At 39.0% G+C, this 17,501-nt stretch overlaps 3 protein-coding genes across 3 annotated transcripts; 1 reads left to right on the top strand and 2 right to left on the bottom strand.

Moving 5' to 3' along the window:
- Positions 1 to 1,358: 1,358 nt before the first annotated feature.
- LOC116315520 (olfactory receptor 6N1-like) lies at positions 1,359 to 2,288 on the top strand. Its single transcript, XM_031733842.2, has one exon. The coding sequence runs from the start codon at positions 1,359 to 1,361 to the stop codon at positions 2,286 to 2,288; it is 930 nt and encodes a 309-aa protein (XP_031589702.2).
- A 444-nt stretch (positions 2,289 to 2,732) lies between these two features.
- Positions 2,733 to 12,025, bottom strand: LOC120433481 (GTPase IMAP family member 8-like). The gene is made up of 5 exons (XM_039599753.1): positions 11,893 to 12,025; positions 10,917 to 11,633; positions 4,544 to 5,884; positions 4,397 to 4,458; positions 2,733 to 3,507 (listed from the first exon to the last, which is right to left on the bottom strand). The coding sequence occupies exons 1-5, from the start codon at positions 11,930 to 11,932 to the stop codon at positions 3,316 to 3,318; spliced, it is 2,352 nt and encodes a 783-aa protein (XP_039455687.1). The 5' UTR covers positions 11,933 to 12,025; the 3' UTR covers positions 2,733 to 3,315.
- Positions 12,026 to 14,413: 2,388 nt separating this feature from the next.
- LOC116315521 (olfactory receptor 6N1-like) lies at positions 14,414 to 15,334 on the bottom strand. The gene has a single exon (XM_031733843.1). It carries the CDS (start codon positions 15,332 to 15,334, stop codon positions 14,414 to 14,416), a length of 921 nt encoding a protein of 306 aa, XP_031589703.1.
- Between the last annotated feature and the right edge of the window lie 2,167 nt (positions 15,335 to 17,501).

Here is a 17,501-nt window from a genome sequence, read left to right as displayed (position 1 = left end):
ACTGCTGTGTCATCAGTGTTTTTGTTTTTTTATTTTATATTCTTTACTTTTGTGTGAATCCTCATGCTCCGTCTGCCTGTCACTTTGCTGCTGGAACACGTCAATTTCCCTAATGAGGGACAATAAATGATTATTCTATTCTATTCTATTCTATTCTATCAGCATTCTTCACAATTTTGTTAGTGGGCCTCCTCAGGACCAGGACACCTTAACCACTGTACACTAGTGGTGCAACGGATCAAAAATCTCACGGTTAGGATCGGATCACGGTTTTAAGTCACGGATCGGATCAATTTTCGGATCAGCAAAAAAAGAAAAAAAGACAAAATTTTAACATTTACTTATTAACTTATTTAAGTATTTTTTGCCTATTAAAAACATTCAACTCAAGACTCATTCCACGCAATTATATAAAAACAAATTAGGGCAGTCCAGGGCTTTGTATCTACCACTACTGTGATATAATGAGCGGTCACGGTCACGTAGCTTTCCGTTGACCTGGAGGTCCACCCATTTGTAGTTAGGGCAACAGAAGATGCCTGGGACAGTTCAGCCATAACTTTAAACTTCCTGCTCATACATGCCTGGGTACGATCTTGTGACTGAAGTGGACGCGCAACGGGATATCATAGCGTGGCTCAAGCACGTTCATCATAGTTTAAACCCCTTGTTTTGCACAAGGGAATACGGCCTCCCATCTGCAGCTAAACACCCCAGTAGCTTTTGTAATAGCTTTAGCCCGTTTGGATTGGGGAGCAAAGGGCTGCTTAAATGCCGCAAAGTCCTCTGCTCCTCCACTTGGACCGCTAGCGCTGGCCATAACTTGACAGACTGACCATGCGCACCATACACATACTTTTTTTCCTTCTTTTTCGAATCTTCGGATCACGTGCGTCCCGAACCGTGGAGTGGGATCGGTTCGGATTACGGATCAACCGTGATCCGTTGCACCACTACTGTACACTGCAAAAATCGAATTTATAAAACACTGCAGGCCAGACATCTAGAGTTAACAGAATATAATTTTTACAAATGACAAAATAATTCATAGTTAGAAAAAATATTACTTAACAAGTTAACAATTCACGAATTCTTAAAGTGTCCCAATATCAAAAACACTCAATTATTGAAACTGAATGCAAATTTTTTATACCTAAAGAAACGAGTTGTTAGAGGACCGCCAATCTGAGTTTGAATTCCCAGCTGTCATGCTGTCATCATCAAAGCGTTTATTAATAGACGATGCTGAATGAGAGCGGAGTGAGAATACACAGCACAGTGTAGCTGCTCACTCTGCATTTTGAACACTCGACAGGTATAATCTGAACATTTGAAATTGTGAGTATTGCTCTTTGATTATGGATAATGTTTCTGTTGTGAGAATTTTCACTCTCTCTGGATTTAATGAGACAATGAATATCAGACTTACCATCTTCTCACTCACGTTAATGTATTACTGTATGATCATATTAATCAATATGTCTCTCGTTGTGATCATTGTCTTGGATGAAAACCTGCATGAACCTATGTACATTTTACTGAGCAGTTTCTGCATTAATGCACTTTATGGGACCACAGGTTTCTACCCAAAATTCCTGTTAGATCTGCTTTCGTCTTCTCAAGAAATCTCATATGAAGGGTGCCTTTTACAAGCTTTGATCATGTACTCATTTGCTTGCTGTGATTTGTCCATTTTAGCTGTCATGGCCTTTGACAGGTATTTGGCTATATGTCGACCTCTGCACTACCACTTTTTCATGACTAAGAGGAGGCTCTCGCAGCTAATGTGTTTCTCCTGGCTAACTCCTTTATGCATTATCTCCATCAGTATTCTGCTAACATCAAGACTGACCTTATGCAGATCAAAAATTGAGAAGGTCTTTTGTGTGAACTGGGTAATTGTTAAACTTGCTTGCTCTGACACAGACACCCTTTTAAATAGTGTTGTTTCATATGCAACAATTATCATTTATATGTCACATGGGTTTTTCATAATGTGGACATACATGCATCTTATTAAAACATCTGTAAGGTCCAAAGAGGACAGGGCGAAGTTTATGCAGACCTCTGTGCCCCATATGACTTCTTTAATCACATTTTTGATTGTAATAGTTTTTGATTTGATGTACATGCGATTTGGCTCTGCAGATTTACCCCAAAGCCTCCAAAACTTCATCGCTATTGAATTTCTCGTCATCCCTCCAGTTATGAATCCCCTCATTTATGGATTTAAACTCACCAAAATACGAAATAAAATTCTGAGTTTTGTTTACCGTAAACAAAAATAACCACTTTAATAAAGTTTAATCACTCAATGTTTTTCTCATTATTTCTTTGTCCATAGACAGTGAGAAAACAGGGTGCAACTTCATGTTTCAGTATTTTGTCAGGGATACATCCCTGAGCCCCATCATTTATCCAGGAAAATAATGGGGATTTGTTTCAGCTCATTTTTAACTTTTATTCATTTTTATTGAAATTATTTGTTGTTATATGAAGTACAAGTTGTTTTTCTGCAGCTTTATGTAAAGCAAATTGAAAATAGACACACAAACACACATGTGGAATGTAGGAGAATTAAAAAACAATTGTCTTTAACTGACGTTTTTTTTTGTGTCATAGCATAAATAGAAAGGAAAAGGGTTTGAGGAACTATTTTACTATTTTATTTTAAAATGTTCTTGGAAAAACATTTTTTCCATCAATAGGATTTTTGTCAGGCATGTGTCAAAGATCAAGTTTCCTTATTAGAAGCACGAACCCCCACACGATACCAAACAACTTCATAAACACCTGAACGAGTTTCTAATATTATAATGTTATTATGACAACACCTCTGATTGTGTAAATAACAAAAAGATAATAATAAAAATAATAATGAAAAGATAATAGTCTAGATGGCATAAAAAACCTGTGTGAATCTTATTTACAAGATGTATGTATGTATATTATACTTCTCTAGTGTTTTTTTATTTTACCAGCTATTTTTTATTTTACCAGCTATTTCCGTACAGAGGACATATATTCAAACTACCAGTGATTCAAAGCCGAAATAAAGCACAAAAACTGTTGTGATGTGAGTATAATTTTGCATCCAGTTACTCAGTTGCTGTTAACATTCAGCAGATAAAAGTGTACAGCTGACATTATTTCCAATGTGGTATTAAAAAAATCAAATACATACACTTTGGGTTACTGAGTTTCAAGTACAGAACACAAAAGCAGTAGAAGCCAAGACCATATTGAGCCTGTACACTAAACATAGTCATATAATAGATCTCAGGTCTCTGGAATCAGGTCCTCCAGGGATCTAATTTATTGGACCAATAAGCTGCCCAGGAGAGCCCCAGCTGCAGCCCAGCCAGCTGACCTGGCATTCATCCCTGTGCCCACCCTGGATGAGGCCACAAAGGCTCCAGCTGCAGCTCCAAGAGCTGCGCCTCCAGCTCTGAGCCATGATGAAGTCAAGCCTGCTTCATGTCTGCTCGCTGGGTTTGCAGACTCTTTCTGTAGGAAGAAATAAAGGACTGTACTAGGCCATCTTTCAGTTATTTAATACACTGTGTGTTGTATTCCAGTACAGTATGTTAGCATACTTTATTTTTGCACAAATAAGTAAGTTGTAGCATTGGAGTAAACACACTTAAATGGATTTGGGCAGTAGTTTGGGAAAATGGAAAAATGGAAAAACAGCTAATCTAAAAAATCCTGATGAGAGTGCATCTGAGAAAAATTCTGGATCTGTATAATATTCCTCAAACTTTAAATAACTTTTTCAAGTAAGTGATGTGAATTTAGTGAAATAGTGAAATTAGTGGAGTCAAATATCTCAACCCAGCGTGAAATATTTACATAATTTACTTCTGGTTGATTGCCATTAAATTAGGGAGACACAGTGAATTAATCCTTATCGTGATTCCAAAGAATTGTCATACATGTTCCACTCTGATGCTTCAAATGATGCACAAATAAATAAAACTGATGTGTTATGGATATAAATGAGGCTGAGATTTTCTATTGCACCGCATACATGAAAAACTAAGAATGTATTTTAGACAAGCTGTAAAGACCTTTGAGTTCACATAGAAGAAACTTTTTCAGCACTTAATAATAATGGATTGGATTTCATATAGCGCTTTTCAAGGCACCCAAAGCGCTTTACAATGCCACTCATTCACTCACTGGTGGAGGCAAGCTACTGTTGTAGCCACAGCTGCCCTGGGGCAGACTGACAGAGGCGAGGCTGCCATATCGTGCCATCGGCCCCTCTGGCCAACACCAGTAGGCGGTAGGGTAAAGTGTCCCAACCCTCTGAGCCACGGTCACTTAGTCTTATCTAGAGCGTTTTGTGTGTTCATCATGGTCGGACTGGCCTCTCAACTCCATTTTTACTCACCTTGTGCTGGACATTGGCACCGCCATCCGGCACATCCAGGCTCTTCTGCTCTGCTTCTGGAACTTAATGAGTGACATTTCAACATCGGTCTTACAGAGTATACTCATCATCCTGTAACCACACTCAGGATCACTTTCTCATACTCACGGTGGTTGATGACATGTCGATGATGATTTGAAGGTATTGTGAATGCCCATTTTGGTCTTCTGCTAAGTTCCTCCAGAGACTTTAGGTCTGTCACAGTTTTGCCATGATCACCTTTATTAAAGTGCACAGTGTTCATCTTATTTGTCCCGACAGTTTCCGTCTCTTTGTAGTGCCTCTGCATCCTACTGATCATCACTTTGAACATTTTCTTTGCATCTTCATTTTCTTTTTTCAGCTGTTCAGTCATCTCTTTGAGCTCCATCACTTCTTGCCTGTGATCCATCAGCATTTGCTCCATGTCTTTTTCTTTCTTTACACACATTTTCTTTAAGCCTGCAATTTCTTGCTCTTGCTCCTTCATCTTTTCCTCAGGCTGCTCTGTGTCCCCTCCACTCCTTTGCTTTGTAGACTTTATGAAAAGTCTTTTCACTACACTCAGCTCTTTTATCACCCTGTCTTTTTCCATAATGTCCTTCTTGAGTTGAGTGTTTTCAGTGTTTAGAATGCTTATCTTATCTTCATAATGTGTCTTTAACCACTTCTTCTCATCTTCTGTTGTCGCCTTCAAAGCCTGAACCTGTCCGTCTTTCTCTTTAGCGATCTTGATCATATCTTCTACTGTTCTTTCTCCCTCCTCAACTGTTTTTCTCAGGACATCATTCTCTGCTTTAACCTTCTTAAGTTGCCTCACAGTCTTTTTGGAGCTCTTTTCCAGCTTTTTGTTGCTTTCCTGGAGATTCATGAAACTCTGTACCAAGTATCTGGCATCGTTCTCCACCACCGTCTCCTCAATCTTCTCCAATAGTGCTCTAACCTGGATGTCTCTGACCCTGTTTAAGTTATCAAAAACATGATATCTGTTTCCACATTTGTCCACAAGCTGCTGCAGAGCTGGCCATCTTTCAATGTGCTCCTCAATGGGAGTGACTCCCAGTTTGTCTCCCCATGTGAACAACACAATACTTCGCATCCACACCCAGAGACCAAGCAAGCTTAAGTGTTCCTCCACTCTAATTCTGTCAGTTTCAGTGAAGGACTCATCGGCACGTACAACCACCAGGACAGCATGAGGAGTAGGAGCCCACGGGGATGCACCGCTAGTAATTAGATCCTGTACTTTCCATGGAGTGTCCTCGGAACAGTATCGTCCATGCCATCCTGGAGTGTCCACAACAGTTATTCGCGGTTTGCCAGCACCACCCTCCCTCTCAGTGACCTGTGATGTTGACTGTCCCACAGCAAAGACTTCACCACCAAGAAGAGTGTTTCCAGCTGAGCTCTTCCCAGCCTGCTTCGGTCCCACCAGCAGAATTCGAAGCGCTGAAATTGGAGGAAATTCTCCTGTATTGCAGAAATGCAAGATTTAGGTAATGATGTTAGCTTTGCAAATTTATATTTTCATCTTGCAGTCGATTCAGGTAAATGAGAATGATGAATTTTAGATGTTTGCACAATGCTGGTTTGAATGAGAAGTTCCCTTCATTAGAGATTTTACTACTGTTAGTTATTACTTACGGTGGCCCCTAGAGACAAAGCACGTACAAACTCCAAAGCACATGCAAACTCCAAAACACTTGCAAACTCCAAAACACTTGCAAAATCCAAAACACTTGCAAACTCCAAAACACTTGCAAACTCCAAAACACTTGCAAAATCCAAAACACTTGCAAACTCCAAAACACTTGCAAACTCCAAAACACTTGCAAAATCCAAAACACTTGCAAACTCCAAAACACTTGCAAAATCCAAAACACTTGCAAACTCCAAAACACTTGCAAACTCCAAAACACTTGCAAAATCCAAAACACATGCAAACTCCAAATCACAACGGAAGTGCTCCAGGACGCTAGGGGCAGTGTTGAGCTCAATTTGCAAAATAAACGGCAAGTTTGTCTGTATGGGACGGTCTAGTCTCCGTCGCGCTTCCCAGGTTGCCTAGCAACCATGATACTAACTGCTGGAAACGTGTCATACAACTTTGTTTGACAGAAATGAAGGAGAACATATTTTGTTCATTTGTTTGTTTGTTTCTACAAGAGCTTTGTGTGATTTGATAAGTATCTGAGGCTGAGACCACAGGACTGTAAAACATGATTTTTGGGCTTCATTTCTGTAATGAACAGTCATTTAAGATTAGTTAGTAAATAACAATTAGCTAATGTTGTTCATGAGACTAAAGTAATATCACTTTGGTAATGTAAATATAATATGGCCAATATTATAGTTATTATATTAATCATTATTAGCTATTACAGCAGTGAACATGAACTCTGTGTCAAATACTGAGCCTCAGTACAGATTCAAGTTGCAGTTATCTATATGTCTTATCACCTTAAATCTTCACTCAAAGAGAAGTATCTTTGACAGTGCATATATAGGTGTATCATATATAAGAGACAAATGTTGTTCCTTCAGTATGTTGGCATTGCTAAATTTGGCTCATTGCTTACATATATTTATAAAAAGAAAATGTACAAACTGTGATAACTGTTTCTGATAAAATGAAGAGTAGACTGATATATTAAATATTCCTTTATTGGGTGAGAAAATCAGACCATGTCATAACTGCTTTAAGTCATACAGAATAGATATCAGAGCCTTAAACAGGCTGACTTCTGCTAAATGGGTCAAACTGGGCAGAAAGTACACAAACACATAACATCCTTATAGAATATGATGTAACACTATAGATCAACTTACCTCAGAATATATAAAGCATATAAACAATTACAGCAATATGATGCAACAAACACAGCAGTGCTACTAATCCAAAATACTCAAAGCTTCATAGAACTGAAACAAACATGTATTTTTAGCTCCATTCTGCTGCTGATACATACTTTAGGTTTCTGAATATTAAACTTGTTGCTGCCTTTCATAGTGTGTAACTTGAAGGCCCTGAGTACTTTCTCCCACACTGAAAACACTGGGATGATAACATTATTTGAACATTACCTAATAAGACTGATTCAGGACAGACAATTAGTTATGTTAAACTTTCCTAGCAGTCCTTCACAAACAGGGAACAGTCTGTCTATTCTCTCCATCTGTCAGCTGCTGCTGGCTCTTCCTCCTCCTCTTCCTCACACACTGCTGAGTTTGTCCTGGTGGATCATCAGGGTGCAAAGCCTCACAGATGATGTGCAGCAGTGGGTCCCTCAGTCTGTCCTCACTCTGGACACTTGCAGTTGTCACACATGGAAATCAAATGTGTGATAAGCTGCAGGATTCAAACACAAGTGTAACTTATAAATACATGTTCATACTTTTATTCCACAATCAGAGAGAAAGAAACAGAGAGAGAGTGCAGGACAGACAGACAGGTGACAGTCTCAGGTGTACACACTGCTACAAAACAGCACAAGAGAAGGAGGATTTAGTGTTTGTGTTATTACGAGTGCTAAACAAGAAGAGTTCCCAGATGGTCCAGTGGACACATGTGTGACTCCTGTGATTAAAGCATCTTTCTTTCAGCTTAACGAGTGAACCGTCAGCTCGTTCAAACACACGTTAAAGTCCGTTTGGCTCGACACCACCGAACAGAGGCAGCAATATAACATAGCTAACATTAACAGTGCAGTGAATCCTGCTTGTGCCGTCATATTCAGGACTGCAAACCGAGCAGCATCACTGACTTTCAGCTTGTTGTGTTTGTGGATACATGACTGACTTTAATTATCCATAAAATCATCACATTCTCTGTAAGATTAAAGTCAACTATTGAACGGCATATATTTTGAAGTAAAGGCTTTAAAACCAAGTTAGTACAAACATCGCTAATGTCACTTAACTTTGCTGACATGTGGCCAACAGTAATGTTTTAATGTTCTTCATTATAAAAACATTTGCGCATAAATAAGTGACATAATATTCAGTACTTACTTCTGAAAGTTTACTGTTTGGCGGCTCCGCTTCCGCCGTTTTTTTCGGCAAAATTATCCACACCACGGCCGCGCTATGAAATCTGGGATATGTTGGGCCATGAAGGCTACACCGACCCATCCTTAAAATTCAGGGAAATTAAGGACGCATTTGAGGGCCGCATTTCGAGCAGCCTTTGAATTGGGACAGCCTTCGTGTGTGTCGCTGTGACATAATCGTCCTTAAAATGTGGCCTTTAAGGCTGCAGACCCTGAATTGGGATAGAGCCCAAATCCGGTCATTGGTACTTCTTGGCTTGTGTAGTTACTAGGTAACAAAAGCTCAACACTGCCCCTAGCGTCCTGGAGCACTTCCGTTGTGTTTTGGAATTTGCAAGTGTTTTGGAGTTTGCATGTGTTTTGGAGTTTGCAAGTGTTTTGGATTTTGCAAGTGTTTTGGAGTTTGCATGTGTTTTGGAGTTTGCAAGTGTTTTGGATTTTGCAAGTGTTTTGGAGTTTGCAAGTGTTTTGGAGTTTGCAAGTGTTTTGGAGTTTGCATGTGTTTTGGAGTTTGCAAGTGTTTTGGATTTTGCAAGTGTTTTGGAGTTTGCATGTGTTTTGGAGTTTGCATGTGCTTTGGAGTTTGTACGTGCTTTGTCTCTAGGGGCCACCGTAATTACTTGGTAGAACCATAATAGCTGATTTTCAGCAGCTTCAGGAGAGCAAAGAAAACCTGTCTTATTTTTATATCATGACACTGTTAGCATAAAGTTGTGTTCGAACACATCCAGCAGTTAAAGAGCAATTTTGTTATTCAAATTATCTAATTTAGTGCCATTCATTTAAACAAATATTTTGGTATTTTATGTATTTCAACGATTCTTGATATTTAAAGCGGTATTTCCATTGTTCTTATTAAAAACAAACAAAAAGACAACACCAGAATCAAAGCATATTAATGGAAAGCTGACCAGAAGGGAAACGTGTGGTAAGAAAAGTGCACGAGCAACACTGATGAATGCAGTCTTGAGAGGAGTCTCAACAAAAGGTGATTCAGGAACTTGTCATATATGGCTGTGCAGTAAGCAAGGTAGGACCCAAACGCAGGACTCACAGAGCACAAAGTGAAAACGCAAACAGCATTAGGCTACGTTCACACTGCAGGCGAAAGCGCATCAAATCCGATTTTTTTGACCCTATGCGACCCATATCCGATCATGGTATGACAGTGTGAACGGCACGAATCCGATATTTTCAAATCCGATCTGGGTCACTTTCGTATGTGGTACTGAATCCGATACATATCTGATGTTTTAGAAAGCGACTGCTGTTTGAACGGTCATGTCGCATTAAATCCGTCTTTTACGTCACTGACACAAGACAGACGCCAATTATCAGCTCTGGAGAAGCGTCCGAGAAGACATCGTGAATGCTTCCTGGCCATCCAGTGTAGATGTGAGTGAAACTGTTGGGAAGACAACGTGAACATTTTATTTGTACTGTATAATCTGCAGATTCTGACAGAAATCTGCAACTATCCTTTGAAGCACCGCTCCTCTAAAACAGCAATAAGGATAATTATTAGGTTATTTACATTATTATGTAAATAACAAAATAACTTAAAGCAAAAATTGGTAAACGTAAAGTCCGAAGTCTTTATATTAAGGCCCATCAGTCAAACAATATTGTTTGCTCTGGGTCTAAACAGAGCGTGTTGTGTGTGAAGTCTTCTTTTGTGCATGCGGGCCGCTTTGAGCGTTCACACTAGAGCGCGTTTGCTGTCGCATTTTATTTGTAGTGTGAACAAGCAGACAAAAAAATCGGATTTGATCAAAAAATCGGAATTGAGCATTAAGACCTGCAGTGTGAACGTAGCCTTATTGCCGTGAATCATGAATCAGGATCAAAACATCCAAACTGAGAGAAAACATGAGCAGGAAGAAACACACAGCTAGAGGGAGAAACAGGGGAAGGAAAACTGAACATAATATAAATGAGACAAAAGACTAACAAAATAAAACAGGAAGTACAACCACACTGAAACACCTGGAACCAGAGACAACAGCAAAAATGTTTTACTTGGGCCAAGGAGAAATTAGTCCAGGTAATTTATCATATTACAAACATTAATATTTGTAATATTATAAAAATGACTGTACCTGGTCTAATTTTCTGAGCTTCACAAGCAATAACATCACAGTTTGTGGTGGGTGGATGATTAGTCTGTTGAATGCAAGTGTTGATATGTGTAAATAAATATCACTGAATCTCTGAGTGCTAATGATTGTATTTTTTTCCCTTTCCACTAATTACATTATGCCTCTCAGGTGGTGAAGATGGCAGTTATGGGCCTGGGATGGGGGTATAATTTTAATCATTTTTATTTCTTTTTCTTTTTTCTACTTTTTTCACATTTTGTTTTGGTCCCTTTAAACTGTCCTGTAGGTGGGGGAAAGGTCAATTATTATTATGTCTTGGAAAAAATTATGATAGGTGCATAAAGTGATGCTTACCAAGTAGAAATCTGAGGGTTCTTTTGACCATTTGCACATTCATTCGCCTTAAAGTCGCCCTCTCCACCACTTTTTTCCTTTGGCTCTCTGTTATCCTGGTCAGTTCGTCATTTCTAGTCACATAACCAACTCCTGCTGCTTTTATGTTTTCTTCAACCACTGCATCAATCTTCTCCAAAAGTTCTTTAACCTGGGTGGGATCATCTTCTCCCCAAGTACTTGTATCTAAAAGGTGGTATCTATACATGCATTTGTCCAAAAGGGTTTTCAGAAACTCGTATTTTGCAATGTAACTCTCCACAGACATCCCTCTCAGCCGCTCATATCTCGTGAATATCACTATTGTGTTCCTCCACAGGGTGTCATTTAACTGCTCCAGAGGTCCCTCTACTGTCCATTCCCGACCTCTGTACGAGCTGATCGGTATAACCATTAGGAAAACATGAGGTCCCGGCGGACACATGGCCACGCAGGCTGCTGTGTTCATATTTACCAGGCCGGGGTCTTGGACAGAATAGTGAATCCATCTTTCAGGGGTACTGACCACAACCACTTTAAGTCCATTATCAAGAATAGTTTGTCTCTTAACACACATCTTCACGTCTCTGCTGGTGTCAAACATCTGACGGCCGAGGATAGTGTTTCCTGTCAAACTCTTCTCCAGCCAGTCGTGTCCCAAGAGCACAATCCTGAGCTCCTGGAGAATGTGTTTGTTCTCTGCCAGCAGAGAGGACAACATGTCACTGAATTACCACAACTCTGCCATGCAAGCAGCTGATGTGAGACAATGCCCTCCCAGTGGTTTCACAACTTTCCTCTGAGCTACGCAAAATGCTGAAATTCTCTTAACTGCAATGGAATATTTACAGAATAAAAAATAGAACTAATTGGATTTAATATACTAAAATCAATCAGCCTCGCAAATGTTGTATAGACACATTTAAGACTTATATAAAAGTATAAGTCGGGAACATACCTTTATGGTGTCTGTGAGCCATTAAAACTTTGTCATCCATCTTTTAAAATATCACTTTAAAGATGATTCACTACAGTTAAAAACCCTGTTTTCCCAAAAACAAAGTGAAGTGGAAAAACATCGTCCAGTCCCAGTGTCAGCCTGAGCTTTAATGTTTGACTCAGCTCTCTGTCTGATGAAAGGTCAAAGTCCAGCCTGTACCACTCTGCTAGTGGAAGATATCATCTAATTAGCTCACACAGGTAACATTTCTGTAACAGTATAATTACATCAAGGAGCCAAGGAAGCCAAGGCCTAAGTTCAGTGAGTGTATTTGAGGATCGTTTCTGTGTTCTTACACAGTAGTAAGTTAAACATGCTGTCAGTCCTCCAAAAAAGGTCCAAGCTACTGAGGGAAGAACTCTTTTTAAGAAGTCTGTGTATGCACAGAGGTCTGTATATGTACTTTATATGTACATGTCTGCAGAATCCCAAGGTCCTGTATACATAATATATTGCATACAAAAGCCAATATGTGAGCAATTCCAGTAATCTAATGTTTACCGAAGCATATTCTAGCATTTGATTGATTACTGTGAGATAATCATTGCTGTAATTTAGCAAAATCAATACATTAAATAGAGTGTTTAATTGAAACTTTGTAAAGGGCAGTATTGTAGTGTCTCCTTGTATGTTTTCGGGTCAATTCATTTTCAAATCTGAAATCTAAAACTGTTAAAATCCATTAAACACCCTTGCTTCCTGAGTAAACACCAGATAAACCTTGTTTTATTATCTTTGCTTTACTGATGATTGAGTTGATCAGCTCTTCTGACCCAGCCCGCCCTGATATTCACGACAATGCTGTTAGGACCAGGGTGAATCATTTTGGGGCCCTAGTTAAGATTAAGATTTTGTTCTAAACTAAGAAACGTGAATTTTGTCTTGACGCAGTGTCAGTGTTCTCCAACAGTTTAACTATCGTCTACTTACATCTTCTGCTATTCACTGCTTTCCATTTATGTTTGCTGTATATTGCACTGAGTAGATTAGACAAGAGTACTTCACTTTTTCCCTCTCCCTCATCTTCTGAGACCTTACGCCTTAGCCAATCCTCTCTCTCGCTCTCTCTCTCTCTCTCTGTCTGGCCTACCTTGTCATTAGAAGACCACTAAGGCAAAAAGTGAGTGGATGTTAAAAGTTAGCTTACACAAGCTGCCAAGCAACCACATCAGGAGCAGCTTGAAACTTTATGCAGCATTGTTTGATAAAAGTCAAAGCCAAAATTTTCATTTTAACTAGTTCGTCTTACTGAGATGTTTCATTGGTATGTGATGTGTCTGAGGCTGAGAGACCACAGGGCCATGAAAAACATGATTATTAGGCTGCAACAATATTTTTTTAACATAAGCTACTAAACAACAGTTAGCTATTGTAGTTCATGAGATTAGTGTCCAGAAAATGCATAGTTTTGCCAATGGACCCTCACTTTTGGTTTTACTCTTAAGCTCCATTCTGTTTTTCAGTAAACCTGAAAAACACACATATAAATGCAAGTATAAGTGTTATCATAGTTTTGTATTTTGGGGTTTTTTTTATTGTTTGTTTCAAATATTCAATTTAAAGTGCATAACAAATTGATTAGACCACACCCAATGTAAGGTTTAACTGATTAGATTTTTGTTATAAGTGTACAATGTAACAAGGCTACAGAAGTACCCAAAGATTTGAATGAACTAATATTCAAACCACAGAAAACACAATACTTATGACTGTAAAACAACATTATCAGCTAAAATTACTTTGATTTGAACAGCATTGTACTTCCTACCACTCTACTGTAAACAGCAACACAAATTTACATCGTAATGAATGTGACGATTAGAGTCAGACACAATTACACCTTAAACTCAAATAATAAGACAGACAGGATTAAAGATGAAAAATAAATGAAGGCTCATCTATCAGTCCACTGGCCTATCTAGTTCAGGGTTGCAAGGGACTGGATTCCATGCTGTATAATTTTAAATGGATCAATAGTTAATAATAGCATAATACATTTTTTTAAATGTGCAAATAATTTTGGATGCACTTTTTTTTAAAATTCTGTGAAAAAATGTATTTAAGTGACAAGAGATAATCTTTTAGCATGATAATGATCTATAAGAGCATGTCAGTGCTTACTATTGCTCTGGGATGAGCCATAGGCTTTGCTGACTGAAACATGGAGCAAATATTAACCACAGACACTGTTTTATTTATTTATCTATTACCATTTATCTACAAAGTGCATAAATTTAAAAAAAAAAATTAAAAAGTAGAAAACAAAAACTAAAAATACAAAACTCAATGTCACATTTCCTGAGAAAACAGAACATGGAACATTATCAATTGATCTTTGTCAAAAACAGTAAAACATAGTAAGACTTGTCCTTATAAGTCATCTATAACAGAGTAGCTCACATGGTGCATTCTTTACTGCATTTTACTTTCTTTCTTTCTTGTTTTTGAGTAAACTAAGTTTGATGTAAGTTAGGTTCTTTTAAGATTTAAGTAAAGTCATGATTCTGTTTCGTATTTTGGTGAGTTTGAATCCATATATGAGAGGGTTAATAAAAGGTGGGATGATGAGAATTTCAACTGTAATGAAGTTTTTGAGACTTTCAGAAAAACCGGTGTACTCAAATTGCACATATATCGACTGAAAACCCATCACAACTATAAATGTGATCAAAGAGGTCAGGTGGGGCAGGCAGGTCTGCATAAACTTTTCTCTGTCCTCTCTGGACCTCGCACATGTTTTAATGAGATGTGTGTAAGTCCACATTATAAAAAAACCATGAGACACATAAATGATAACTGTTGCATATGCTGTGATGTTGTTTGTAAAGGTTTCAGCTTCAGGACAAGCAAGTTTAACAATTAACCAGTTTACACATAAGACTCTCCGAATGTTTATACCACATAACTTCAGTCTTGATGTTAGCAGGACATTGATGGCAAAAATACATAAAGGTGTTAGCCAGGAGAAACACACCAGCTGTGAGAGCCTCCTGTTAGTCATAAAAGAGTGGTAGTGCAGAGGTCGACATATAGCCAGATACCTGTCAAAGGCCATGACAGCTAAAATGGACAAATCACAGCAGACAAATGAATATATGACAAAAGCTTGTAAAAGGCACCCTTCATATGAGATTCTCTGAGAAGACGACAGTAAATCTGAAAGGAATTTTGGGTAGAAACCTGTGGTCCCATAAATTGCGTTAATGCAAAAGCTACTTAGTAAAATGTACATAGGTTCATGCAGATTTTCATCCAAGAAAATAAGCAGCACAAGAGAGATATTGATAAATAAAATCATGCAGTAATACAGTAAAGTGAATGTGAAGAGGGGTACTCTGAAATTCATTGTCTCATTAAATCCTGACAGAATGAAACTTCTTACATTAGACACATTATCCATGATCAGAGAGCACATCTACCTTCTTAGTGTAACAACATGTGAGTGTACAGAGCACAGAGCTGCTGTATCTACACCCCTAACAATATCTGCTCTTCCTCTACGCCTCCTGTTAATTATTGCCTTTGGCTCAACAACAAAAAACACACAGCTGGGAATTCAATGTCCGTTGGTTGGGGGTGGGGGGACTAGTGAAAGTTTTCCTTCTCTTTGCTGTTTATATTTAGGGCCCGAGCACTTCGAGTGCGAAGGCCCTATTGTATCTGCTCCGTTTATTATTATTATTATTATTATTATTATTATTATTATTATTATTATTATTATTATTATTATTTTTCATTGAAATGAATTGCCTTTTTGAGGGCTTTAACATGCTCAAAAACTCATGAAATTTTTGCACACATGCCAGGTCTGGTGAAAAATTTTGTATTTTAATGGTTTTACATATGAGCACTGAGAAATGGCTCTAGAGCGCCACCTATGCCTTGTTAAATGCAGCCCTACGAACACATCGTTTGAGCTACATGTATGAAATTTGGCACACATGTGTATCATGCCAAGACGAACAAAAAAGTCAGTGGGACCATTGACGCAAACCCAACAGGAAGTCCGCCATTTGGAAGTGAAGGTGACATTTTGGCTCTTATTTTGCCATTTCCATGCCTCGAACTTTTGCGAACTCCTCATTGGAATTTCATCGTACAAGCTTCATATTTCGTCAGTGTCAACTACACACCTGGGCCATGTTAAATTGCGGCGCTTTTGAGTTTTTGGGATACGGTGAGGCCGTGGCGCCACGGCGAATTTTGATGACTCGCCATGAAAATCTTATTGCCTCTCGTTCTGTCATACATTGTCCGACCTTGACCAAAGTGGACACATATGATAAGGCTCCACCCCTGAACATATTTCAACTGCCATATTTGACATCAGGTACAGCGCCACCTAGTGGGAACAGGAAATGTCATGTTTTACACTTTGGGGTACAGTATTGTAATGGGTGACATCTGCAGCCTCAAATTTCTTCAGGAAAGCCTTAAGGAGTTGGTCTTGGGTTACAGAGAAAACTGTGAGTTTTCGCTGAAGGGTGTGACCCCAGCAGCATGGCGAACATTGAGGTCTCGCCATGAAGAAACAAATTAGTGTAACTCAATGAAATCCAATCTGATCAGTACCAGATTTTACAGGGATGATGTCAGACCCGCCCTGAACAGATTGATATGCCCATTGTCAGGAATACGTAGAGCGCCACCTAGTGGCAACAGGAAATGTCATGTCTTTCATTTTGTTGTACTGATTTTCACAGGTTCATCGTGGCCACCTCAAAAGCGGTGAGTATCACCATCAGTCCTTCATGATGCTTCTGTGAGAAAATTGTGACTTTAAACTGAACGGCGCACCCTGGTGGCAACGCGGTTCACCATGAAAGACGAAGTGGCTTTTGAGGGGCTTGGAAAGTTTAAAAAGTCTTGGAATTTGGCCCAAACCTCCAATGTGATGAGGGCTTTGTTGTTATGTGATCATTTTCCTTGAATAGTGCAAAATGGCTCCACAGCGCCCCCTACAAAATTTCAAAACATCAGCCCCTGCTCTGTGTTTTATTTATAAGTCTGAAACCTGGTAAGCTTATGGAGGATATCAAGATGTACAAAAAAGTCTCTTGGAGCAATATCCCAAATCCAACAGGAAGTCAGCCATTTTAAAATTAAGGTGTAATTTTAGCCACTTTTTCGCCTCTTTTCAGGCCTCATACTTTGACGAACTCCTCCAAGGGATTTCATCATATTAACCCGATCTCCAGTTTGTGGAATCTAAAGACCTTTGTGATGTTAAATTGCGAAGCTTTTTACGTTCAGGGAAACGGGGTGGTCATGGCGGCACGTGGAGTTTCAATCCCTCGCCAAAAAGCAGTAACCTGCTGTCGCTCAAAAACACAATGTCCAATCTCTCCCAAAGGTCGCAGGCGTGATGAGACTCGAGCTCAGAAATGTTTGTTATGCCATTTGTCAGAAATCGTTAGAGCGCCACCTAGTGGGACGACTATAATAATGGTTGAATGAGATGAAATTTTAGCTGGTGGTTAAATGCATGAATTCCATCAATGTGACATCAGATCGGAAGCGCTGGTTTTAGGTGTTGGGCTTGGCTCGACGCGCCGGGGGTGCGAGGG

This window comes from Oreochromis aureus, linkage group 16 (assembly GCF_013358895.1).
Source record: "Oreochromis aureus strain Israel breed Guangdong linkage group 16, ZZ_aureus, whole genome shotgun sequence".
Lineage (NCBI taxonomy): Eukaryota > Metazoa > Chordata > Actinopteri > Cichliformes > Cichlidae > Oreochromis > Oreochromis aureus.
The sequence above is the reverse complement of the archived record's forward strand: the minus strand, read 5'-3'. Positions and strand labels throughout refer to the sequence as shown.

What these genes read in the sequence shown, in the direction of transcription:
- LOC116315520 (XM_031733842.2), top strand. Translation starts at nt 1,359, where the DNA reads ATGGATAATGTTTCTGTTGTGAGAATTTTCACTCTCTCTGGATTTAAT.
- LOC120433481 (XM_039599753.1), bottom strand. Translation starts at nt 11,932, where the DNA reads ATGGATGACAAAGTTTTAATGGCTCACAGACACCATAAAG. An exon ending in GGCTCACAGACACCATAAAG is followed by an intron (nt 11,634 to 11,892) that starts GTATGTTCCCGA and finishes CTCTGCTGGCAG; the next exon opens with AGAACAAACACATTCTCCAG. An exon ending in AACCCTCAGATTTCTACTTG is followed by an intron (nt 5,885 to 10,916) that starts GTAAGCATCACT and finishes TCTGCAATACAG; the next exon opens with GAGAATTTCCTCCAATTTCA.
- LOC116315521 (XM_031733843.1), bottom strand. Translation starts at nt 15,334, where the DNA reads ATGGATAATGTGTCTAATGTAAGAAGTTTCATTCTGTCAGGATTTAAT.